This window comes from Diabrotica virgifera, chromosome 5, assembly GCF_917563875.1.
Source record: "Diabrotica virgifera virgifera chromosome 5, PGI_DIABVI_V3a".
Classification (NCBI taxonomy): domain Eukaryota; kingdom Metazoa; phylum Arthropoda; class Insecta; order Coleoptera; family Chrysomelidae; genus Diabrotica; species Diabrotica virgifera.
Window position 1 is genome coordinate 176552703 of NC_065447.1, and position 27275 is coordinate 176579977.

Genomic DNA, 27275 nt, shown 5'->3' on the forward strand with positions numbered 1-27275 from the left:
AAATAGCCCCGCTTGCACTTTTACCTCCTCTACGTACTCGTTCGATTTTAAATGAGAAATCATTGAAACATCACTCAAGCACTAGGTGTTTATAGCTTTGTTTTAACAATAAAATAATACATTTTTGGCAATACAAATAATTAAAACCGATATAATTTGACTTGAACTTTCAAATGCGGTAAGCAGAATTTTGCTATTTTATTTTTTAATCAAAAGTTTTTCGGGTTCAAAAATTCCAATTTTTCGATTTTTTGAAAGTTCAACCTCGTTTATCTCGAAAACTATGCATCCTACGAAAAAATTTGTAGGAACATTTTTTGGTTAAAATGGCCCAAAAAATACAAAAAAATGTTTTGTTTTGCGAGAAATCGCTGTTATGTGATTCCTCAACTTCTTGGTTTATAACAATCTTATCGACATCCGGATCAACTGTTACCCAAAAAATTCGTGTTCTACAGGTCAAAATACATAAAAAAAACTTGGGTAAGTCCATCTGAATACAGGAGGCCGTTGTACCCCCCCTGGCGACAGGACTAAATGGATGTATGAGTTTATGTATGTAGATGTAGAAACTACTAATAGAAGTTCGAATACTTTGTAAGGGTTAAGATGTTTTATTTTTTGAATAAAAATGGCGCATCGCATGAAAAAAGCGGAAGATAGATTTTTTGTCACAAATTGAACGAGGAATTCAAAAAGGATTGTTAATTTGAAATATGTCAGTGGCGTACTAACTTTTTTTCTTTAACAAATTCAAACCATTACCCGTATACGCGCCAATGATAAATATAAAATTCTTAGTTGAATGTCAAAAAGTGCAGAACAACTACCTCTTAAAACTTGCCAAATTTTATTACAATGTTGCCAGTAGTTTCGGCAAAATCGTAAAAAATGTGTAAAATTTTGTTTTCTTCAACGCCCTGTATCTTGAAAATGGATGGCATTACAAAAATTTTTTATTAAGAAAACCCCAATTATTTTTCAGTTTTTTACGTATTCTAGTGACGGTATTACCTTTTTTGAAAAATATGTATAAAATTGTATCAAAAAACGAAAAAAAAACCGAAAAAATGCGGTTTTTTATGTTTAAAGGTGCGTTTCACCAATTTTAAAAATTTGAAAAAATTCAGGGTAAAATATTATGCAAAAATACACGTTATATATTTTTTTCGTGAAAACGAATGTCTTAGTTATTTTTTTATAATCATTTAAAATTTTAAAATCGTCCTAAAATTTAAATTTCCCGCCAAAAATTAAAAAAATTAATTTTTTTGGATAGAACTTTTTAAAGCTTACAACTTTTTTATTTAAAGTTTTTCGCTAGTTCTCAATGCGGCTGAGATAAAAAATAAAAACATAAAAAGCCTAATCAGGCTCTAGGTGGGCCACATGACCACCTAGGGGGCTAAAATTTTCAGAAAGTTAGTTTCAGTATATATGCTAAATGGTGACCTATATGGAATTTGAATCGCGTTGGGGGCACTTTTCATCATCTTACCCGGCTAGGCCCTTTGATTTGCATATCTCAACTGGTTTTAAAGCAATAAATAAATTGTCAGTTTGTAAAAAAATATTGAACATCCCGTATCTCGGAAACGAAGCGTTTGCGGACATATAATTATTAAGCAAACTGTCATTATTTTCGTGTGTAAAATTACCCCTTAAAGTTTGCCGCACTTATTTCAAAATAACCTTGTACTAATGACGAACATGGCCAGTTGTTAAAGTACCTAACTTTTTGATTATCCAACATAAGCGAATGAATCGAAAGACAAAAGGTTAAGAAAACCTGAGGCTATAGTTAGGTTTTAATTTCAGTATTTTATAAGTGCTAGAATAGTCCACAAGGTAATGCGAAATTTGAGAAAACACAGTTTGATTCGTACACTCAGTATACAATGACAGTTTGACTGTCTAGCAACAATATTATTACAGCGATATTGTCAATGAATAAGGCGATAACGTGGTAAAAAAATCACTTAAATTGAACAACAGGTTTAGGAATTTCGAAACTTCAAAAATGACCAAATTTTTAGTGAATCGATTTTTTTGAATCGCGGTGTATAAAGGTACTTAACGATTGAACGGTATTCATATTATTTGACATACCTCATATACCTAAAATTAAGAAAATTTGGTATTTCATGGTTGCATCTTAGATTTTAGACCACGCAGAAAATTTTATGACAAATAACTTTTTTTCTTAAAATTGACAATAAAAAAGTTTCCCATATGGTTCTAAGTTACGCAGACATACTGTATAAAAGCTCAAAAAATAATTTTAATTTTCAAATTATACTGCCAGTAAATTCAGAGAAAAAAAATAAAAACATTTTTGATCAAAGTTAAATGATGAATTGACCGATATTTTTAAAATTATTTATATAAAACACCTTTTATTGTTTCAACAATTAATAAAAAATTAGCGGCTAGATCTGTGAGTAGAACTTTATACTTGAACATATTTTTGTAAACTTAGAAAAAAGGTTTTAGAAAAATAAAGGCTTGCTTGATTTTTTCCGAAACAATGCATGTTTGCGATCTATATTGTCTCATCCCTTTCCTAATTATCCGCAAATATTTTATGATTATAATAAAATCCTGGAATATTACATAACTATTAATGACCACATTTAAGGACTTAAAAATAGAAAAGATCTATTATTACAATTAACAAATTCAGGTTCAACAACCAAGTTTGCGTCGTCTTATTTCATCTCTCTGCACTTTATTTACAGTTACAGCGGCGTCACAAGTTTTTTGGTAGTAAAAAGTATAATATCAATATTTTATTAAGTCTTCCGGTCACCATAAAATCTTTTTATTGGTACTAAATTGCGTAAATGGATATGTATATATTAACGAGTAATTAGATGTAATATAACTCTACTTTAGTAGCTTCTTTTTATTAGTGGAGAGAGAACTGCCTAACTTATCATAATAAACTAGTTCTCGTACATAGTTTTCTTATTTTTTTTATAATTAAATTAAGTTATACCCCGCCTTTGTGGCACAACGGTAATAAATTTTTGATTTATTAAAAATTAATAAAAATGAAAATAGTTTCTATCTTTGTGGGATCGGTTCCTCACCAGAGGGACCGCAGGTGTTCAGATACAATTAGCGCCTCTTTGTAAAAACAATGAAGTCGACTTCACTAAGTAACAAAACATTTACTTAACACACACACACACACACACACACACACACACACACACACACACACACACACACACACACACACTACACATTACACTATCTGATTGTTGCGAAATCACTGTACCATAGTACCATGCCAATGGCGATTAGTTGTCGAGGCGTTATGCTAAATAAAAAAAAATTAAATAAACAATAAATTATTGATCTACTTTAGTTTCTCTACATATAGCCCGATCAAAGAACACAAAACTTTACGAAAACCTCAAAAACAAAAATAAAGGAAGGATGAAAATTTGGAAATTTGTAGTTGAAATTGTCTATTATTATATAAGAATTAAATAGAATTCTATTTAATATAGAACTGGCTATTCATAGCAATAATAAAGATATATATGAGATCACGAAATTACTCAACACTATTGTCACAGTTGAGGCACCGCATCCGAAGAGGGAACTACCTCAATGTCAAAGATGTCAAAATTTTGGCCACACACACAATTATTGCCACAGGAGTCCGCGCTGCGTAAAATGCGTAGGAGATCACCTATCGTCTAAATGTCCAAAATAAAAGAATATAAAAGATGTCCAATGTGTAAATTGTCGAGAAAATCATCCTGCAAGCTACAAGGGATGTTCTGTATACAAAGAACTGCAAAAGAAAAAATTTCCATCGCTTCGAGAAAAAAACGCAAGTCAGATAATAAAAATACAACTAACACAAATGAGACTACTGATGAAATAGAAACAGCAACTCCCCAACATATACAAAACAATTTAGAACTTGTGGTACATAAACTAATGGAAAGAATGGATAAGATGTTTGATCTAATAATGTCTCTGATATCTAAGCTTAATCTTCAACACTAAACTTAAGATGTGCTGTTGGAATGCCAATGGCTTAACTAATCATTTTCATGAAGTAAAAGCTTTTATTTATTCTCATAATCTAGATGTTATGTTTATTTCCGAAGCACACATGACTATTAAGAGTTATTTTAATATTCCCAAATATTCAACCTACGTAACTCAACATCCATTAGGAAAGGCCCATGGAGGTACGGCAATTATTATAAGAATAGTACATTGTTTACCGGGTAGGAAAAGCTTAACATTCCTGGACGACTGTGAAGATTGCTAAGTCGAGGCGCAAGCCGAGACTTAGCAACACAGAGTCCAGGAATGTGGCTTTTCCTACGAGGTAAACATACTATTTTTCCGCAAATCGTTTAAAATTCGACAGATATTGATTGATTTAAAAAAAACGCGATAATTTTATTCCCAAATAAATGGTGCTTTGAAATTCCTAATAAAATTACTTGGGTTACTATGGAAACGTATTGAGGTTGAATTGTCAAACTTGACGCTTATAAATAAAACACTAACAACTGTACGGAAATATCATTTCCTTACAGTAAGGAAATGACATTTCCTTACAGTAAGGAAGTCCTGACTTTTTCTTCAAGAAATTTTGACAGGAATGTCAAAATTTCCTGGCGATTTGCGGAAAATAATATTAAGCATCATGAAATAAACAAAATTAGTAGAGTCAACATTCAAGCTACATCAGTGTCGGTAGAAGATTCACAAGGCTCGATTATTTTATCTGCTGTTTACTGTCCACCGAATAAAATAATTAAAGCTGATCATTTTACTGAATACTTTGAGATACTCGGACACAGTTTCATTGCTGCTGGAGATTACAATGCCAAACATCACAAATGGAGCTCCAGAATCATAACCTCAGGAGGGCGAGAATTATTAAAAAGTATTAATCAGAATCATTTAACTTCTCTCTCTACTGGACAGCCTACTTATTGGCCCACTGATAGACAAAAAATTCCTGATCTTATTGATTTCGCTATATTAAAAGGAATAACACACACCCATATCCCAATTTCTCCTTCTTTTGACCTATCATCGGATCATTCCCCTTTCTTCATAGACCTACTAAGCCATATTCACAATTGTCCTAAACTTCTAACACTGTGTAATAAAAGAACAAACTGGGATAGGTATAGAGAAGAAATAAAATCATCCATTAACCTAAACTTGCCTCTTAAAAGTGACAGGGACATAGAAAATGCAGTCACTCACTTAACTACAGTTATTCAGCAAGCTGCTTGGTCGTCCACTCCAGAAATTACCTACACACACAACTCCGAGTCGTATCCTGCTCACATAAATACACTTATACTGGAAAAAAGAAAACTAAGAAAGAGGTGGCAGCTCACTAGACACCCAGAAGATAAAAAAAATTTTAATAGAGCTTGCAGATTACTCAAAAGAAACTTGATCCAACATAAAGACAATGGAATCAACAATTATTTAAAGAACCTCTCACCTTCAGATGATACAAATTATTCTCTGTGGAAACTAACAAAAAAACTTAAAGACAACGAACAAATGAATATGCCAATCAGGAAACTAAATGGCACATGGGCTAAAACTGACAAAGATAAAGCTTACACTTTCGCAAATCATTTATGCGAGGTATTTCAACCGGATCAGAGGGAAGTCTCAGCTGAAGAAGAAGAAGATATTCATGAAGTCATAAACGCACCATATCAAATGGCTCCGCCTATTAAAATTTTCAAGAAATCTGAAGTAGAAGAAGTAATTGATAATCTGGAGAATAAGAAGTCACCTGGGTATGATATAATATCTAGTTTGGTCCTAAAAAATCTACCCAACGAAGGTGTAAGCTTAATTACTTATATATTTAATTCAATATTAAAAACAGGTTACTTTCCACTCCAATGGAAAGTAGCTCAAATTGTTCTAATCCCAAAACCTAATAAGGATCACGCGGAAGTATCTTCATATCGTCCAATAAGCTTGTTGCCTATTATATCTAAAGTGTTCGAGCGGCTTTTCCTGAGAAGACTAGAGCCTACATTAGACAGCAACAATGTTTTACCTAATTATCAGTTTGGCTTTAGGAAACAACATGGTACCATCGAGCAAATTCATAGGGTAGTAAAAACTATCAGAAATTCGCTCGAACACAAAAATTACTGTACAGCTGCATTCCTAGATGTCTCACAGGCATTCGACAAAGTTTGGCATGTAGGTCTTATCTCCAAGATTAAATCCATATTTCCTTATCCCATAAGTTCATTATTAAGATCCTATCTGACAGACAGATTTTTTCAAGTCAAAAGAGGAGGGGAAATTACTAACCTGTTTCCAATATGTTCTGGAGTTCCACAAGGAAGCATATTAGGACCAACACTTTACTTAATATACACATCGGATCTTCCAACCACCATTAATACAACAATTGCTACATATGCGGATGACACAGTTATAATGGCTTCAAATCCTTTAGCAACAGAAGCATCCGAGGTATTGCAAAATCATCTGACTGAACTAGAGAGCTGGCTTAAATTGTGGCGAGTACAAGTCAACAGTTTAAAATCCACACAAATAACATTTACTTTAAAAAAAGGTGTCGCGCCTCCGGTTTCTATAAATAACACTCCACTACCAGTCAATACCGCCGTAAAATACCTGGGAATTCATTTAGATAGTAAACTTAATTGGGGCACCCACATCTGGAAGAAACGTCTTCAACTCGGCCTAATCTACAGGAAAATGTATTGGTACATGAGTAGGAAATCAAATCTTAGCCTGGAGAACAAAATTATGATTTATAAATGTATTTTAAAACCGGTGTGGCTATATGCAGCACAAATATGGGAAACAGCTAGTAATACCAACATTCAAAAACTTCAACGGTTCCAATCAAAAGTGTTGCGCCAGATCTGCAATGCCCCTTGGTATGTTACGAACCAGAGATTGCACCACGACCTACAGCTACCAACAGTTAGCGAAGCAATATCTGCTGTAAATTCTAGATACAAGACAAGACTATCCTGCCATCCAAATCCACTCGCCACGGACCTGCTCAACATTTCTCATGAAAGACGATTAAAAAGACCTGACCCTTTGGACCTCTAGTACATCTGGACATCAGAGCAACAACAGAGTGCAGTGTCATAGTGCAGTGAAATAATCATGTTTTAGTTTTAGTGATTTTTAAACTTCTTTCGTATTTTTATTCATGTTCCTTAGATTTTTAATAATCATATTTTTATTGTCTGAACTGTCCACTATACTAAATTTTATCTATGTATTATGTTCCAAGTAATTGTTATGTCTTATTTTAAAATTATAATGTTATATGTCTTACTGGGTGCTCGCCACTGGGCGGCTTCCATCTGTGTTATTTTTGATTAATATTATGTATTACTTATTGTTTGTGATCAGACAGATTGCAATAAACGTTGGATGTTAAAAAAAAAAATATATAAGAAAAAGTTTACATTTTTACATCCACTAGATTTTATAAAAATCTCGGGGGTGAAAAATATACATTCAAAATAAGTCCGGAATTGGATAAAATGACTCATTCTAAGCAACTTTTGTTCCATACAGCTTTTTCACCAAGTCAATACTTTTCGAGTTATTTGCGAGTGAATATGTTAATTTTTAACAAGAAAAAACATGTTTTTGGACGGTTTTTCGCAAATAACTCAAAAAGTAAGTATTTTTTCGAAAATATATTCTTAGCAAAAATATAGCTTATAAAAAAGTGAAAAAAATGGTGTTTGCATGAAGTCTGTAGACCCAGTAGAAGCAGAGTTGTAGCTAATGAAAAGTAGATTCTTCTTCGTCAAATATCAAATCGAATATTTCAACGTGAAATAACCAACAAACAGAGAACTTTTCGGGGAAAACTCATTACATCTTTTTAAAGTGTTTAAAAAAGGTTTATTTTTGTTAAAAAAAAACTTCTAACGTTAAAAGTAAGTGAGTTACGCTCAAAATATTGTTGGTCCCTTTTATTTTTTTGGTACAAAGAATCGCGAAAATAACCCCCCAATTAGCATCAAAAATAAAATTAATTGTTACCGCTTCACAAGTTACTTTGCTTTATATATCCTTTATTATGATCTGTAATTTTCATCGGTTCAAAGTGCTTATTTTGAAAAGGCTGTAGTTAAAATGGCTTGAACGAGTCACTAGTCACGAGTGTGTGCAAATTTTGAACACCCATACCATAACCAATTTTTGTCTAACAGGAAAACAAAAAATCCAAAATATTTAAAAAGCAAAACATATATTTTATTACTCTTTGAGATTTTTGGTGTTACTAATAATTTTTAAGTGATTTTGAAAAAAAAAGGATTTTTTCAAAATAAAAAAAAAATATTCAAATCCAAATTTTTTCAAAAAATGGGCACTTTGAACTAATGAAACTTATAGATCATATAAACAATACATAAGTAAAGTAACTTGTGAAGCGGTAACGATTAATTTTATTTGGGATGCTAAATAGGGGGCGATTCTCGCGATTCTTTTTATCAAAATATAACAGGAACCAACAATATTTTGAGCGTAACTCACTTACTTTTAACGTTAGGTTAATTTGGCTTACAAATATTTTGACACATTAAAATGCGCAATATGTAAATTTAATAGGCCTGGATCCCGCATACCAAAAAAAGGTTATTAATAGCAATTAATAGCTGAAAATTTGTTAATAGCTTAACGGTGTCTAGTCGGAAAAACTTTTATATACGGGAACACTGGAAGAGTGGAAGTTTTAATTATGGAACAGGTTACAAATTTGGAACGTCAGACTACGAAAACATCCCATGTATTTTGTCGCACAGAACTTCCAATTGATTTGTTACCCTTTCGTTAAACTCTCATGCAAACATAATTTCTGTCCATTAACATGTTCTGCGTGTCGGACCAATGTCTTAAAATGCTTAACATATTTGTTGAACAAACATTTTTTCATATATTGTATAAAGTTTTCCATTGAATAAACTTAAAAACCCCCTGGTAGTTTTCAGTAGTAATTGCACAAGAGCTCTGAAATTATTGAATTTTTCCCGAGTGACACTTTGACAGTTTTAATTTCACGAGCCGAAGGCGAGTGAAATTATGTCAAAGTGTCACGAGAGCAAAAATTCTATATTAATTTCAGAGGTTGAGTGCAATTTGTTGCGATTATTTCATGAATAAAACTGTTCAAAACCAAAATTTTATTGTAATTTATTTATGTAAGTACAATTAAACACACATACTCTGGGCTAATTAGCAAAATACAAGGAAAAGTTATTTACCAGCAATTTTATTGCTGGAATCTAATCTTATTATTGTATGTATTAATATTACAGGTATGCAAAGTCCGCAGATAGTGTGTTACTTTTTTCATAAACAAATTGGCGCCCGAAAATCGTGGTTTTTTTTCAATTTTTGCTCTATAACTCCAAAGATTTTAACGTTACACCAAAAACACCCAAATAAAAATTCTCCGCAATTAAATTCTGTATAGAGACGTTTTTTCGATTCACTTCGACGAAAACTTTCCCCGGAAAAAGAGGGTTTTTCCAACAAAATCTTTAATTTTCAACTAAAATTTTAGATAAGTAATTGTTAATCAATAATTAAATAACTTAGTAATGTAAAAGACCATTTCATATAGATTATAATTCCAGAAGCCGATGAAAATTGAATGAACAGTTTAGCAACAATTGAATTGTTAATTAAAAATTTACGGTCGCTATAATAACGACAATAATTATGATGCATAAGAATAACTATGATTTTTTCATAAAAAGACACTATACCTATCTAATGTACTTTACAGAATTGAAATTGGACTATTAAAGCGGCCTCAGGAATATTTTAAAATTATAAACAATTTTTTGGCTTATAAACAAATAGAATATCTCGGGAAATATTAAATTTAATTAAATTGTGAAAACGGTATTCGAAAAACAGCAGCAGGACGCTTCTTTTAAAAGAAAAAACATTTAATTACGACAAGTGGTTCGTGAGATACAACCGGTGAAAGTTGACCGGAATTTACGGCGAAGATATAAACAGTAGGATCATAATTTTCAAACCATCACCTTTTTATATTTGTCCTCTTTCTTCACAAAAATTTTCATATCTTCAAAGTACTCATAACATATATTATTATAATAAAAACTATCGATAATACGTGTGAAAATTGCCAAAAATAGCAAAATTCCAATCAAAAATTAGGTTGGAGAAAATGTAACCCTCAAAGTTCAAAATCGGTATATGTTAAAAAAATGCATTTCTCGGCTTCCCATGGAGCAATTTCCTTCATTCTTTTTTCGTTCCCTAATAACTCGAGTAGAGCCATCGAACTAACTCCTTATTAAATATCAAACTTGCTTTTGTTTTGTTATAATAGATTAATTTATTTATAAGAACAGAAAACTACATATTTTTCCAGTTGTAGGCTTTTTTTTAGATAAACTTACTACAAGTGTACCTTTTAAAGTTAAAAACATAAATATTCTCATTTGAAAGCTGTATAATTATTTAAACAATTTTTATTTAAACAAATTAAAATTTTGTGTTATAATAAATAAATTAATTTATTATAACAAAACAAAAGCAAGTCTGACATTTAGTAATGCATTAGTTCGATGGCTCTCCTCGAGTTACTTGGGAACAAAAAAAGAATGAAGGAAATTGCTCCATGGGAAGCCGAGAAAATGCATTTTTTTAACGTATACCGATTTTGAACTTTGAGGGTTACATTTTCTCCAACCTAATTTTTGATTGGAATTTTGCTATTTTTGGCAATTTTCACACGTATTATCGATAGTTTTTATTATAATAATATATGTTATGAGTATTTTAAGGATATGAAAATTGGTATCGAGAAAGAGGACAAAAATAAAAATCTTTGCCGTAAATTCCGGTCAAATTTCACCAGTTGTATCTCAGGAACCACTCGTCGTAATTAAACGTTTTTTCTTTTAAAAGAGCGTCCTGCCGTTGTTTTTCGAATACCGTTTTCACAATTTAATATAGTTTAATATTTACCGAGATATTCTATTTGTTTATAAGCCAAAAAATTGTTTATAATTTTAAAATATTCCTGAGGCCGCTTATAAATAGTCCAATTTCAATTCTGTAAAGTACGTTAGATAGCTATAGTATCTTTTTATGAAAAAATCATAATTACTCTTATGCATCATAATTATTGTCGTTATTATAGCGACCGTAAATTTTTAATTAACAATTCCATTGTTGCTAAACTGTTCATTGAATTTCCATCGGCTTCTGGAATTATAATCTATACAAAAAGTGCTTTTACATTACCAAGTTATTTAATTATTGATTAACAATTACTTACCTAAAAGTTTAGTTGAAAATTAAAGATATTGTTGGAAATACCCGCTTTTCCGGGGAAAGTTTTCGTCGAAGTAAATCGGAAAAAACACGTCTCTATGCAGAATTTAATTGCGGTGAATTTTTATTTGAGTGTTTTTGGTGTAAAGTTAAAATCTTTGGAGTTATAGAGCAAAAATTGAAGAAAACACGATTTTCGGGCGCCATTTTGTTTATAAAAAAAGTAGCACACTATCTGCGGACTTTGCATACCTATATTATTAATATATACAATCATAAGATTCGATTTCAGCAATAAAATTGCTGGTAAATACCTTTTCCCAAAAATGGCCTATACTCCGATAATCAGCCCAGACTAATAGTTTTTATAAATATTTGAAAATTGAAAGTCATCACTTTTATAATTTTTAAAACATTAATTGTCATTAATGTCACTAAATGTATTTTTCCGTAGCAACGAAGGGCATCTAACATAATATACTTAACGGCGGGAGATTATCAAAAATTATCGATTTAATTCAGATTTCTGTAGCTTTCTATTGGTCAGAATATTCTATGAATGAAATAATCACAATCATAAACTTGTCAGGATGACAAGTTCCATATTTAAAATCACTTTCTACAATTAAAGCTTCCCCTGTTCCAGTGTTCCTATACATAACAGATTGCCCGACTAGACACCGTTAAGCTATTAACAAATTTTCAGCTTGCTAATAATCAACTTTTTTTGGTACGCGGGATCCAGGCCTGTAACGTTTAATTTGAGAATATAGATGGTTTTGATGAATTTTACTATTTACATTTTTTTTTCCCTTATTCCAACCCAAGATCTCCGCCTTGGGCATACAGATGTGCATCATTATACAGTTCAGCAATAGGTCGTTATTAGACGGTTAATTGGTCTGCGAAACGATAGAAAACAAACAGTAAAACATACCAAGTGTTTTACGTTTTACTGCCGGTTCTTGTATATGTTTGAGTTAAATGCCGGAAATAAAAGAATTTTGTTTTATATTTTGAGTAATTCGGACTGATACTTTTAATAATACAAATGTGCATGAGCATGTGTCAGTTACATAAATGCTTCCGTGTGAGCGCCTCAGCCAAATAGTTCTTTTTTGTCTGCTGCATTGCTGACAGTAAATGAGGAAGAGAAATTGTGGAAAATGTTAATACACCAGGGAAATGTGTCTTTTGTAATACTTGAGTGACAAATCTATTTATTTTCACAGATGTTTTAATGCTGTTTATGAGGATAAATTATCGTCTAAATCTTTAGATAAACATCAGTTGCATTGAAATTAAAAAGAAATAAAATGTTACAAAATATACACCATTTCGATGTACTAACATTTATTTATACAGGGTGTCCCGAAAAGATTGGTTATAAATTATACCACACATTCTGGGGTCAAAAATAGTTCGATTGAACCTAATTTACCTTAGTACAAATGTGCTCCTAAAAAAAGTTACAGCCCTTTGAAGTTACAAAATGAAAGTCGATTTTTTTCAGTATATCGAAAACTATTAGAGATATATTATTGAAATTGGACACGTACCATTCTTATGGCAGGAACATCTTAAAACAAAATTATAGTGAAATTTGTCCACCACATAAAAAATTTATGGGAGTTTTGTTCCCTTAAACCCCCCCAAACTTTTGTGTACGTTCCAAATAATTCATTATTGTGGTACCATTAGTTAAACACAACGTTTTTATACCTTTTTTGCCACTTAGTATGTTTTCGATAAGCCAGTTTTATCGAGATGCGGCTTCTTTTTTAATATAATCACATAAAAATTTTATGGGGATTTTGTTCCGTTAAACCCCCCAAATGTTTGTGTACGTTCCAATTAAACTATTATTGTGGTACCATTAGTTAAACACAGTGTTTTAAAACTTTTTTGCATCTTGGTCTTTTTTTGATGTCACCTTTTATCGAGATGCGGCTTCTTTTTCAAAATATACCTAAAAATGTAAATTATAAATAAATTTTCAGATTATTAACAGGTCTATAATCGTACTTAACCATATACAAATATGTGGTGGATTCGACAAATATTAAGAATATCTCGATAAACACTGGCTTATCGAAAAAGTTCTAAGAGACAAAAAAGTTTTAGAAATATTGTGTTTAACTAATAGTGCCATAATAATAATTTAATTGGAACGTACACAGAAGTTTGGGGGGGTTGAAAGGAAAAAAACCCCCATAAAATTTTTATGGGGTGCACAAATTTCACTTTAATTTTTTTTTAAGATGTTGCTGCCATAAGAATACCGCATGTCCATTTTCAATAAAAAATCTCTAAGGGTTTTCGATATATGAAAAAAAATCGATTTTCATTTTGTAACTTCAAAGGGCTGTAACTTTTTTTTCTGTGCACTATTGTATATAGGTAAGTGAAGTTCAATCAATCTATTTTTGACCCCAGAATCTGTGTATTATTTATGACCAATCTTTTCCGGACACCCTGTATAAACATACAACATATCAAACTACTTCAGTAATACTAAATAAATTAAATGAACTAGTCGACTAATATACTTAATCGCTCATCCGGAAGTCCGGAACCAAAGTGATCCAACTCAAAAATCAACTTTTTTCAGGGGAGATAAAAATAGATTTTTTAGATCTTAATGTAAGATCTTAACTGTAAGTTTTAAACGGTAACTGCTAAAATTTATAAATTCAAAACGAAGAATATGGATAAGTGAATGTTTCTAATTGTGTAAGAGGCAAAACCAAAAAAACTACTATGATATCTGATTTAACAAAGAAAAAAGATGAAAATTTTGAGGTATGTCACATTTCTTTTAAAGTATTGGTCCCTTTTTTTTCAAATTAACGAAAAATACCTAGGTCACTTCTCGAAATACAACGGTCTTTTTGATAAATAACCATAAGTTCACATCGAATATCAGAGCATAACTGAATAGTGTCATTGTTGTTGAAAGAGAAAACACAGTCAAATACCTGGCTATTGAGATGACCTGGACACTATAAAATTTGCTTGTTTCCCTGGAGTATAAGTTGTTTCTCCATTCATCCCTTTGACTTTTTATATAGGCCAAAGCCAGGCGCGGATCTAGAAATTCATAATAGGGGGCCAGACTTACCTCAAATTACAGTGTTGCCAAAGCTACAGATTTTTCGGTAGATCTACCGAATACCTGTCAAGTCTACCGATCTACGTAATTATCCTTTTTTTCTACCGAAAAATCAAAATTGTTAATTTTCAAATTAACCTGCCGATTTTTTTCTACCGAAAAATCAAAATTATTAGAACATTTTTTTAGCGGATAGATTTGCAACAGAGTTTAGTCAATTTTCAAGAATTCTTGACAATTGCTTTTCCAAGCTTGTGACACAATGTGCGAACCAGCAGATACGGATTTACCGATATCAATTTTATGACCAGTCCTTTGTCCTTTTATATTATAATTTTGGGAGTAAAATGTATCTACCTGAATCTGAATAGTGAATACTGAAGGATTGTGGCTTATTTTGATATAGAAGCTATAGAAGGATAAGATACACTATATAATCCCAGATACCTACGGTATCAAAAGGATTGATAGACAATTCACGACTATTAATCTCACTGGTCGTTCTTTACCATAAAGATTAACCTTTCTACCATCAATAATCATTAAAATATCATTTTTGTTATTTATTGAATTTAGGAAAATATTTCTGTTGTTTATGGTTCCACCGGTACCCAAACAAATGGCGTTTCAGATAAGGGTGTTTTATTAGATTTTATGGCTTCTTTCAATTCGTTGGAAGCGGTTGTCGTGTAATTGAGTGTTGTACTGATGGCTTAAAGTTTAGTGTTAACAGAAAAAAATAATAAATAATAAAAAAATACTTATAGAGTAAATATAATAGGGGGGTCCATGGACCCGTTGACCCCCTGTATCCGCGCCTGGCCAAAGCGGTAGTTCTACATGTCACATTTTTTAATTTTTTTCATTTTATAATAGTTTATTTGTGGGTAGCGTATTTGATTTTTTAATATTTACATTAAATAGGTACTACATTTTTATTTATGTCTTTCTTAATTTTTTCCGAAATCCATTTTTAGCAAAAAATATTTTGTTTTTCGACGATAATTTTTTTCATAAATATGAGTCCGTATTACGGTTAGTCTCAACGCTTTTCAACTTTCTGACAGATTTTTATAATTTTGGTTTATTTGGGTCTAAATATTACCAAAGATTTTACAAATAGTTATGTAAGTAGTAAATTAAATGTGTAAAGCCTTAATTAAATGTGTAAAGTGCAGAAAGTCATTCTTTTCCGCACGCGACTAAAGCAGTCGAGTGCGGAAAAGAGACTTTCTGCAAGAGTTAGGAACAATATTTTTTCTAAGACTCTTTAAAAAATTACCAAATCTTAATCAATTAATTTAATTAATATGAAAATACATAAACAAATTAATTCTTTGACTAGGTTGTCAAAACCAAACTTTCAATATAATTAGTTAGCATGACGACGATCTTGGTTTCCATGACGATGATTCAAAACGACTGTTATTGTCTACCGATTTGACTTTCGAATATTATGTCCAAATAATTTTATTTCATCGAATTGTCGCGTTAATTTCATTAAAACAGGAACACAATAAGATATATTTGAAATAAATTAGTAAATAATATCTAAATATTAGTTTATTGCATGTATTATAACTACTTTAAGGCCATATTAACATATCTAAATTAATAACACGCGTGCAGAAAAGTAAAAACCGCGTGCGGAAAAGTGAAACTTTCTAAACTAAAATGCGTGCGCGAAAGTAGACATTTTTGCACGCTCGTAGAAAAAACTAATTTTATCATAATCACAAACAAGTAAGAAATCCGTATAAAGTACTTTGTATAGAGTATTGAGGGAATAAAACATTTAATATATTATGGGGGGATATGGTTTAAAATCAACTTTTAAACATATTTTTGTGATTTTTTTGAAACGATGGTAGAATTATTTAGTTTTAAATAAATAAATATAGTCAGTGGGTACAATTCATAGAAAATACAAAAAAAATTCCAAGACAAAAAATTGAAAATAAGTCAATTTTACAGACACCTCCAACATAAAAATGGAGTTTTCGAACGATTCCAACTTTTATTTTCAATTTCGCTTGTGTCTGTGAAATCGTAAATGATGCACACTGAAATATGTTTTTGAATCGCGGACAGAATGGGAGCAGCTGTTGAACGTTTCTCACTACGCTCAAGCGCCTTGGCGCGAAGCTGCTACAAAGCTAGTCGAAGATAGGGATATTCAACGTGCTGTATTTTCTGTAATTTTGCTCCGATATGAAATTTTCAAAGAGTGTTTTTAAAATCAAAAATTTCTAAATATTCAAACCGTTCCTTCTCCCTTCCCTTAAACAACGGAATAACCGAAACGCTAGAGGAACTCAACAAAGCACCCAACTTGCAAAATCTCTCTTTTAGACAGCTACACTTCTTTCTATTCCATATGTAGATAACAAAATATTCTTCTGTGTCAAATTCATTACTCCAATCCTCAAAAGCTGAGTGATAAGATGCTATCTTTCTATCCGATTTGGGGACTTTTGCAATAAAAATTTTTATCAAAGTATGCTAGGATGTATGTAGACTAATACAGTGCTGAATATAAAGTACCTATTTATAGTGGCTAGTTCAGACAGACAAAGAGATACTCAACATATTTAAAGAAAAAACTCGAATATCAAAAACATATAGTGGATGGACTCAAAAACTGACAGCTTGTAACGATGAGTGCCATCGTTACGATATTATTATATTTATTCCTATAAGCCACCTAATAAGTATGCAACCAGTTATGCGTTCGTGCTTAGAACGGGTTACCTAGATTTGTGACCAAATATAATAGAAGGTTGGTACTACGCTTGGGGAATTCTGGTCTTAGCTTGTGGCTGTACGGCTTCCGACGGAGGGGCATGTCATATCGCCCATCGGAGAGGATTGTCACTTCAATTTTCAATCTGGTTGGATGAACAAGTAAATTTTTCCGTGGTCACTGTTTAAAGAATACAATATTTAGTTAAAATATTCATTTATTATAAGATTGGTTTATTTTGGAAGGAGCTATTTTTTGTTTTGGATTTGTGCGGTGAGAGGAAGAGTTTTATTTCCAAGTTTCCTTTTGGAAAACAGTGGGTAAGTCGGCTATTAAGTATTCTTGTAAAAAAAAAAAACATGTTTCTCATTCTCAATACAATACTTATAGTAATATTATAATTGTTATTCTATGAATATAAAACATCAGGTCTTAACGAGTCAATCTCACTATCAAATTCATGTTTCTACAAGAAAAATTCTTTCAAATTAAATTTCCAGTTCAAAATAGTTTCTGAAGTAATGACACTTTTCATTTCCTTTTAGTATCTACGTCTATAAAGTAATCCCTTATTGCAATATATACATATCTTCTTGGTTCATATGTCCTTCCATTTCTTTACATTTCCATTTTTGTTCAAGGTTAATGACACTTACTTATAAATGTCAATAGCTCCTCTTTTTTCGGTAATTTTTTCTAGAAATTTTTATAAGGTTTTTATACCTTTCTTATATGCCCTGTTTTTTGTGTACTTAAGGAACACCAGCTAATAGGAGATTCTTATGCTTTTAGCCACGGAAGAAAATAAGAAGATGGAAAATTAAGTCAATCATACTTTAATTTGTTTTTTTGGAATACATAATCATTTTGGGGATATTTTGGATGGAATGTGGATGTTTTGTTTGGTTTTTGTGGAATAAAAGTTGAGTTTTCCGATACTGGGCAGCTACCTGCTTGCCGTACCTTCCTGTTGGTGTGGAGTACCTCCCTAGGGTTGGGAACCAGAGGATACCTTATTTGGCTCTCCCCTCATCATCTTCACCGAAGGTTGGAAGAAGCAATCCGCCTACTTTTTGTAGAGACAGGTTTTTATATAACTAAATTTGCATGTCAATTTGTTTTAATAATAACTTCCAATTTTACTATTTTTTTTCTCTTCGTATCAATAACTTTCAAATCACTCTAATAATAATATACCCTCATTGTTTTTTCTTAACCATAATTAACATAATATTCAATATTTTTCAACAATTTTTATTATATTTCACCCTTATTTAATTTATTTAAAATAGCCTGGGATTTATAAACCATATGTAAGATAATGTGCACAGTATCTAGGTCATATCCTATTTAATAATATTTATTCCAGTTGTCGGATGTTGTCACCTCCGATTAGATACGGTATTGTCAACCAATATTGTAACCCTCATTAATAATAAGTTGTTAAGGTAAATACCTATTCATACTAAATTCATTACATATTTTTTTTTCTACTGTAAAACCTGCATTATTGACAGCAGTGTACTAGCCTAGTACGTCGGATAATTAGCTAGTGTAAAAATTGTATATAGGGTATATAGGTTTTTTTTATTAAATGTGGTTGTACATACTTATATGTTTTATTATCCTACCATTTTAATAGTACCATTTTAATAGTATCAGTTAGGTACAGCAATATAGGTCACGTGGAGAAGAATTTATAAAATTCTTCCCTGGCGCTCAACACTACTTCTGAATATCTTCTTGGTCAGTAGTTCCCTTTCTTTTCATTACTCCTTATATTCATTTATTTTCTTTATCATTCCAGTATTTCATTAGGTACCGTCTTACTAGGGCGTGCAAATACGGCCTGATCCTTCCCTGAGCCCTACTGTTTAGTCTCTTCAATTTCCAGCTAGCCTATTTTGAGGAAACTTCCATAAATAAGTAATTATCCTTTAAAGCTATATCTATTCTGCCACAACAAAACCTCGTTTTTGTTACAATTGGCGCCCAACGTGGGGCCCGATTTTCAGTAAGACAGTACCTTTCTTTATTTTGTTGCTTATTGTAAATTTTTCTAGTAAGTATCTTTCTGGTTCATTGTTGTATATTTTGTAATTATATAGAGATATTTTTTTTGATTCCTTTTGTACGTTATTTGGAAAATACACTAGTGCACTTGTATTGCTGTATTGGTACTATTTTAATTTATTTAAAATAATAATTGTAAATCGTGAGTAGGATAATATTTGAACAGGTATATTGGTTGACATTTCGGTCTGGTCGGTTTGGTGATACCTGGATATTTATTTTGAAAAATTTTGAATGATTTATTTTTTTTTTGATATCTAGGTACATTACTACTTCTGATTTAGGTGCAGCCACAATATACTACAGTTAGTTAAATTTTTGCTTACCATACCTATATATAATTTATAAAGTTTTCATTTTTTTTATATACATTTTCGTTTAAACAGTTACTTAAATTATTTTAAATATCTACCCCAAATATATATCTCGGTTATATTTGGTTTGTCGGTTTATTCGGTCGTTAGTTTAGCAGCTCGTCAGTTGAGCAGCTTGTTTAGTAGATTGTCGGTTAATTGGGTCGTTAGTTTATTGGGTTGGGTTCGGTTTGTCGTTGTTGGGTTGGGCTTATTGTTACTAAATTTTTCCTACCACCATGTGTACCTTTCAGCCAGAGCATTTATTAGTTAAGGAGGTAGATTATGAGTTGAGGATAAGAGAAATAGAGGTTGAAGAATCCGCTAAATGTGATAAAAAACGCAGTCTATTGCGTGGTGCTCTTAAACAAGAGCAAGGAAATAGGAGTTTCCGTCAGATTTCAGCTGCAGCTATTCCTTTCCTGGAACAACAACAAGGAATAAATGAGACACTAGAGGATCTTACGCAAAAGATAAATAATTTTAGAGGGACTGTCCATGATAGCATGTATTCTAGATACATTTCACGTCTTGCTCATATCTCTGGTCGTGTCCACTTATTATGTTGCTCAGATGAGGAGCAACAACTTTACAAACGCTCTATGTCCATTAGGATTCTCAGTCTAGAAGGTGAACTCGATTCTCGAGTAAATCCTCTAGCCACGTCCACTCCTGTTTCTTCAGTTCAAGCCTCTAATTCCTTGTTACATCCCAAGCCTGTGCAGGTACATAAGTGGGGAGTTTCGTTTTCTGGTGAAGGTCATTATGACCAAGTAATTTCATTTTTAGATAGGGTAGAATGTCTTCGTGTTTCGAGAGGTGTGAGTGAGGAAGATCTTTTTTCGGCTTCTGCCGAATTATTTACAGGCCATGCTTTTACGTGGTTTATGAACAACCGTGGTAGCTTTACCACTTGGACTGATTTGGCTCAGAAACTAAAATCTGACTTTCTGCCGTACTCTTTCCAAACTGATCTCTTAGACGAGATCAAGAACCGCAAGCAGAAACCGGGAGAATCAGTGACTATGTTTATTAACACCATGTTGGGTATGTGTAGTCGTTTAGATACTCCTTTAACAGATCATGCAAAAATAAAGATAATTTTAAAATGTTTGTTATCCTTTTACCATGCCCAATTGGCACTGGTTGATATAGCCACTATAGAAGACCTCACAGAAAAATGTAAACGCTTAGAGGAAACTCTATCTTGGTCTCTTAATTCCCCTACCACTTCGCAATTCAATTCTGGTCCTGTTGGTTTTAATTCTCAACCCTCAAGAAATCGTTCTTGGCAATCTAGACCCCATACACCGAATGTGTCTGTGACTACTTATTCTTTGTCTTGCTGGAATTGTCAGGTTGTTGGTCACACATTTCGGGATTGTACCAGACCCCAAACACGGATTTTCTGTCACGGTTGTGGTAGAGAAAATACGCTTAAACTTAACTGTTTTAAGTGTTCGGGAAACGAGCATGCAGAGGCTCGTACCCTGAGCGTTCCTCAAACAGCAACCCCATCAGGGAATATGACCGCAGCTGTAGACGAAGCTTCAGGTCCAATACCCGCCAGCAGCTCAAACACACCCTCTCAGGAAGGAAGAAACACTTCCAACCGGAGACCAGCACGCCAACCGAAATCAGGGAAAAAGTAATTGTTAGTAACACTTCAGTTGACTCGTACGGTTCGCTTGATCGTAGATTATTCCCTCCAGTCTTAAACTGGAATTTTAGTAATAAGCATAATCAAGACAAGGAAACAGTTCCAAATTCTATACCAGGTTGTACGTTTGTAAATAATAATAATATGTCTATGTTAATACCAGATAATTTTGAAAATAAATCAGATATTTTGGATTTTGATATAAATTCGTTATTAGTTAGGAAACATAATGATAACCGACCTTATCTTGAAATTGAAATTTTAGGACAATCTTGTTTAGCTCTATTAGATAGTGGCTCTAACATTTCTTTAATAGGTTCGTATTCGCTGAAATTGTTAGAAAACACTGATATTAATGTTATGCCTATTTCTTCTCTGCAATTCTCTACCGCGGATGGTGCAATCCAGTCAATTACAGGTAAATTTGACACAGAAATTGTAGTTGCCAATATTCGGAAAATGATTACATTTTATGTTATCCCTTCAATTAAAAATTCTATAATTCTTGGCATGGATTTCTTAAATGCATTTCATAGTACATTAAACTGTTCAGATTTTTCGTTGTTTATATCTTCCTTTAATGTCGCAACTGTAAGTGCCATTCGTGAGTTCTCTAGTTTGTCTAGCTTAGAACAAAACCAGTTAGAGAATATTATCTCTAAATTTTCTTCTATATCTTCCAAAGATAAATTAGGCCGTACACATTTAATATCTCATACTATCGAAGTGAACACTTCAACTCCGTTTAGACAATATCAATATCCCATACCTCAGGCATGGCAAGCAGATTTAGGGAAAGAAATTGATACGATGCTCTCTCTAAACATTATCGAACATTCGAATTCTTCTTATTGTTCGCCGTTATGGATGACAAAGAAGAAGGATGGATCATTCCGAGTATGCTTCGATGGTCGCAAACTTAATAGTATCACTACTAATCGAGATGCTTATCCCATCCCTCGGATAGATATAATTCTGAGCAAACTTCAGAATGCCAAATATATCTCTTCGATCGATTTATCCAAAGCCTTCTTACAAATTCCGTTAAGCGAAGAGAGTAAGAAGTATACTGCTTTCGCTGTCAGTGGTAAAGGGTTATTTCAATTTGTCACAATGCCTTTCGGTCTAGTTTCAGCTCCGCAAACAATGTGTCGTTTAATGGACTTGGTTATTGGTCCCCAACTCGAACCATTCGTATTCTATTATTTAGATGACATCATAGTTGTTACTCCTGATTTTTCTTCACATATTGAAATATTAGAGAAGTTATTTTCACGCCTTAAAGAGGCTAATCTCACTGTTAATTTAGAGAAATGTAATTTTTGTCGTCCTAATTTGAAATTTCTAGGATATGTTGTTGATCATCAAGGTTTGAGAACAGACCCTGATAAAGTAACCGCTATTAAGGACTTCCCCATTCCTAAAACTACTACACAATTACGTAGGATCTTGGGCATGTGTGGTTACTATCGTCGATTTGTGCCTTCTTATTCTACTTTATTATCACCCCTTACTGACCTCCTTAAGAATAGGAAAAAGGGCCAGACTATCACCTGGACTCCTGAAGCCGATGATGCTTTTCATCGCATTAAGGAAGCTCTTACCAGTGCTCCGGTCATGACTTCACCTGATTTCAGTGAACACTTTTACCTCATGACGGATTGTTCAAACACCGCTTCAGGTGGCGTACTCTTTCAGATGAAAGATGGTTCTGAACACCCCATAGCATATACTAGTAAGAAGCTTAATAAGGCTCAGAAAAATTATTCCACTACAGAGCGTGAACTCCTTGCTATTATTCATGGCTTGGAGGCTTTCCGCTACTATTTAGAAGGTCGTAAGTGTACCCTTATTACTGATCATAGTTCTTTACTCTGGATGCATTCTATGCGTAACCCATCCCAACGTTTGTCTCGATGGATTTGTAAGTTGTCAGCCTTTGATTATAATATCGTCCATCGTAAAGCAAATGGTGTTGTAGTAGCTGATGCTTTGTCTCGAACGTTTGATGTCAATCTTCTTGACTTATCCACTTTAGTTCCGGATGCATGGTATCAGAAAATGTTGGAAAAGGTTACCCAAGAACCTGATCAGTATCCTGACTTTAAAGTAGAAAATAATATCCTTTATAAGCATGTTGTTAGTTCAGTGGAAGCTTTGTCTAATATGTCTGATTGGAAAATTGTTGTCCCAACAGCAAACCGGGATGAAATTCTTCGTACATTTCATGATAATGTGACATCTGGTCATTTTGGTTCTTATAAAACATTTAGTAGGATAGCAGAATTATATTATTGGCCTGGCATGCGCACCTATATCAAGAAATATATTTCTAGATGCAAAGTTTGTGCTACTTGCAAGCCAAGTACTATGCCACAAGCTGGATTAATGGGTACTTTTAGGAACATTGACTTCCCATGGCAGATGATATCCATGGATCTGATTGGACCATATCCTCGTAGCTACAATGGCTATACCTATTGTTTGGTGGTTGTGGACTACTTTACAAAATTTCCACTAGTTTTTCCTCTTCGGAATGCCACTGTCCCTGCCATTGTGAAATATTTGGAGGAACAAGTCTTTTTGTTGTTTGGTGTTCCCCAAATTGTGTCTTGTGACAATGGTCCTCAATTTGTGTCTAAGGCTTTTAAAGACCTTCTAACTAAATACAAAGTTCAGAAGATCTTTTATAATGCTGCATACCATCCGCAAGCTAATCATAGTGAGCGAGTGAACCGCAGTATTGTAACAGCCCTTAGATCATACACATATCCAGATCACAGAGCTTGGGACCAGTATATTCACTCGATAGCTCAAGCCATAAGAACTTCGGTCCATGAAGTTACTCAATGTTCTCCAGCTTATTTAAATTTTGGTAGGAATATTGCTTTGTCTGGTGATTATTTTGGTTTAATTTCGGACAATTCCACAAATCTCCCTCAGATCTCTGAGAAGCTTCATCGTTTAGATGATATTCAGACTTTGCCTCCAATATTTGCAGACATCAGAAAGAAGTTAAAATCTTCTTACCTTAAGTCACAGAGTCAATACAATTTGAGGAAAAGAGATTTGCGATTCTTTGTTGGTGATCGGGTATTAAAACGTAATTTTGTTAAGTCAAGTAAAGGTGATGCTATTTCTGCCAAATTTTGTCAGAAATATGTCCCATGTGTTGTCAGTAAAGTAATCTCTCCTTTAATATATGAATTAAAAGATACTTCGTCCAACCGAAAGCTTGGTCGATTTCATATAAAGGACTTATTACCAGATAATACTGTCAACGACTTAGAAACTTCGTCATCAGAAGAAGAAGATTAACTTAACAATATTGATCAAGTTAATTCCTCTTTCTAAACTTTAGAAATACTCGATTGTTCAATGAATAGGTTAACGATTGGATTTTGATTTTAGTCACCAGATAGGGACTCTATGTTTTATCTATTATAGTAATCTTTCTAGCTTTCCATATTCTATGTATCTGAGATGTCATTAGATTATTATTGAGATTTAGCTTAGTTTGGCTTAATATTGAACTGGTATGGAACTGTTAACACCTTGTATGTGATTATGCTTATATATGTCATCACTTGTAGATTAGTGTATCTACCAAATAGGTTTAGTTTTGTGTTTGATTTTGTAGTTTCTACTGGAAAGTTAATGGAACAGTGCTTAGCATGATTCCTTGGTACATTAGCTTATTTTTGTCTAAAGAAGTCATTGTGATATTTGTTTGGGTAAATGCAATTTTAGTATACAGTGTGATTCCAAAGTCATACTTCATGTGTCCAAATTTTGATAAAGTTAATTGAGATTAAATTTATGACAAAGACTATGAAACCATTTCATTATTTATTGTAGTGAACATTTCTTAGGAAAGTGGTTTGCCAGCTTGGCTATGCAAATACGTGGGTTCGAGACTTGTTGCTTATCGACTGTGCACCTGATAGGAAGCAGATTTCATTGCTCACAGTTGTCTAGTTCCAAGCCATACCTCAATTAGTTCAGATGCTGAATCTATATGATAGAATGTTTAATCATCATTTTAATCATGCACTAGGCATTCTTATTCGATTTTCAGTTTACATTCATTCTGAAGAAACTTAGTCTTAACTTGTATGTTTATCTATCCTTCTTAAGTTTTACTATTTTATTATTCTGATAATGATGGTAACTTCTTTACTATATTGAAATATTGTAGCGTTTGTATTCACCGAGGGATTATTTTGTTCAAGCATCATCTTTCCGAGGAACTAAATTTTTTTTGTTCATATGTACCTTAGGGTCAGGATCAATATCCTGTTCTCTGTGAGTAACTAGGGAACATTTTCTTAATCTGCAGTTTCTTTAGAAATTGATTTACCTGTTCTCTAGTATTTCCATAATTGGATTTATTTATAAGAGTTATTAATATGTGACTTCTTGAATTCTTTCATGAGAGATGACTTCGAAATATTGGTTAGCTTCTTCTGGCCATTCTTATCAATCTGTTGTAGCTATAGCTATAGTTAAAGAGTCCCAGAGTAAGCTAATTTCTGTTAGGTCAACTATTCGATTAGTTACCCTTAGATAGATCTCCCATTGAATCTGATACAAATCTGATGATCAGTTGAATTAGGTTCATGGTACCCAATATGTAATCATTATTAGCACATTTAGCGCTAAGTGTAGCATTGCTCAATTAAATCTGCCTGATTGTTCCACCTTGGATATGCTTCCCTATAAATCTGTTGTCCACTGTCGGATCAATTTAGGATAAAAGTCTTGCTACAATAAATTTTCCCCTTTCTTGTTAATGACTCTTATATTTAGGTTAGGTTATACTGTGGTCTATTTTTTTTTGCATGTTGAGAATTGGCTACGAGATTTCTACGGACTGTTCACTTTGGATATGCTCTATTTAAATCTGTTGTCCATCGATAGAACAGTTTGTACTACTCGTCCCATTCGACATTTTTTTGATTAGAATTTATCTGAATTATGAAATTTAGCAAAGGGTTATAATAAACCTTAACTAGGTATGTTGGTACCATATGTGATATATTGGTCATTAAGACAACCCCATTTACATGACTCATAATTTGCGGTTAGGTATAATCGATCGAGTCAGCTGTAAGTGTGAGTAAGTTAGTCGTCGTATAGGTTATATTAAGTTTGTATTCGAATATTGTGGTTATGGTGTTCTTGTTGACTATAATTTGGGGTTTTATATAAATCTACTAAATCAACTGGAACACAATTTGGTCTTTAGGATATATATCAGAGGACTGGTCCTACGAGTTTGGACGATGTCCTACGATAGGTTAGTTTAGAGTAGTGAAGTAATCATAGGTTCGCACTATATTTTTGCTATTTGGTTTGTTCACGCCTGTGTTGGATCCCACAGCGTGTGATTTTTCTCTATGAATACTTGCATTGAGTATTTATAAGTATATATGGAAAAAAATTGTTCCTAAGATCAATTTTTTTTTCCGAGTAATGGGGGAATGTAACGATGAGTGCCATCGTTACGATATTATTATATTTATTCCTATAAGCCACCTAATAAGTATGCAACCAGTTATGCGTTCGTGCTTAGAACGGGTTACCTAGATTTGTGACCAAATATAATAGAAGGTTGGTACTACGCTTGGGGAATTCTGGTCTTAGCTTGTGGCTGTACGGCTTCCGACGGAGGGGCATGTCATATCGCCCATCGGAGAGGATTGTCACTTCAATTTTCAATCTGGTTGGATGAACAAGTAAATTTTTCCGTGGTCACTGTTTAAAGAATACAATATTTAGTTAAAATATTCATTTATTATAAGATTGGTTTATTTTGGAAGGAGCTATTTTTTGTTTTGGATTTGTGCGGTGAGAGGAAGAGTTTTATTTCCAAGTTTCCTTTTGGAAAACAGTGGGTAAGTCGGCTATTAAGTATTCTTGTAAAAAAAAAAAACATGTTTCTCATTCTCAATACAATACTTATAGTAATATTATAATTGTTAT

At 32.7% G+C, this 27275-nt stretch overlaps 1 protein-coding gene across 1 annotated transcript; it reads left to right on the top strand.

Moving 5' to 3' along the window:
• Positions 1–17109: 17109 nt before the first annotated feature.
• On the top strand, positions 17110–21282 carry LOC114328555 (uncharacterized). Its single transcript, XM_050652114.1, has 2 exons — positions 17110–17524; positions 17997–21282. Exon 2 carries the CDS (start codon positions 19870–19872, stop codon positions 21280–21282), a length of 1413 nt encoding a protein of 470 aa, XP_050508071.1. The 5' UTR covers positions 17110–17524; positions 17997–19869.
• Positions 21283–27275: the final 5993 nt, after the last annotated feature.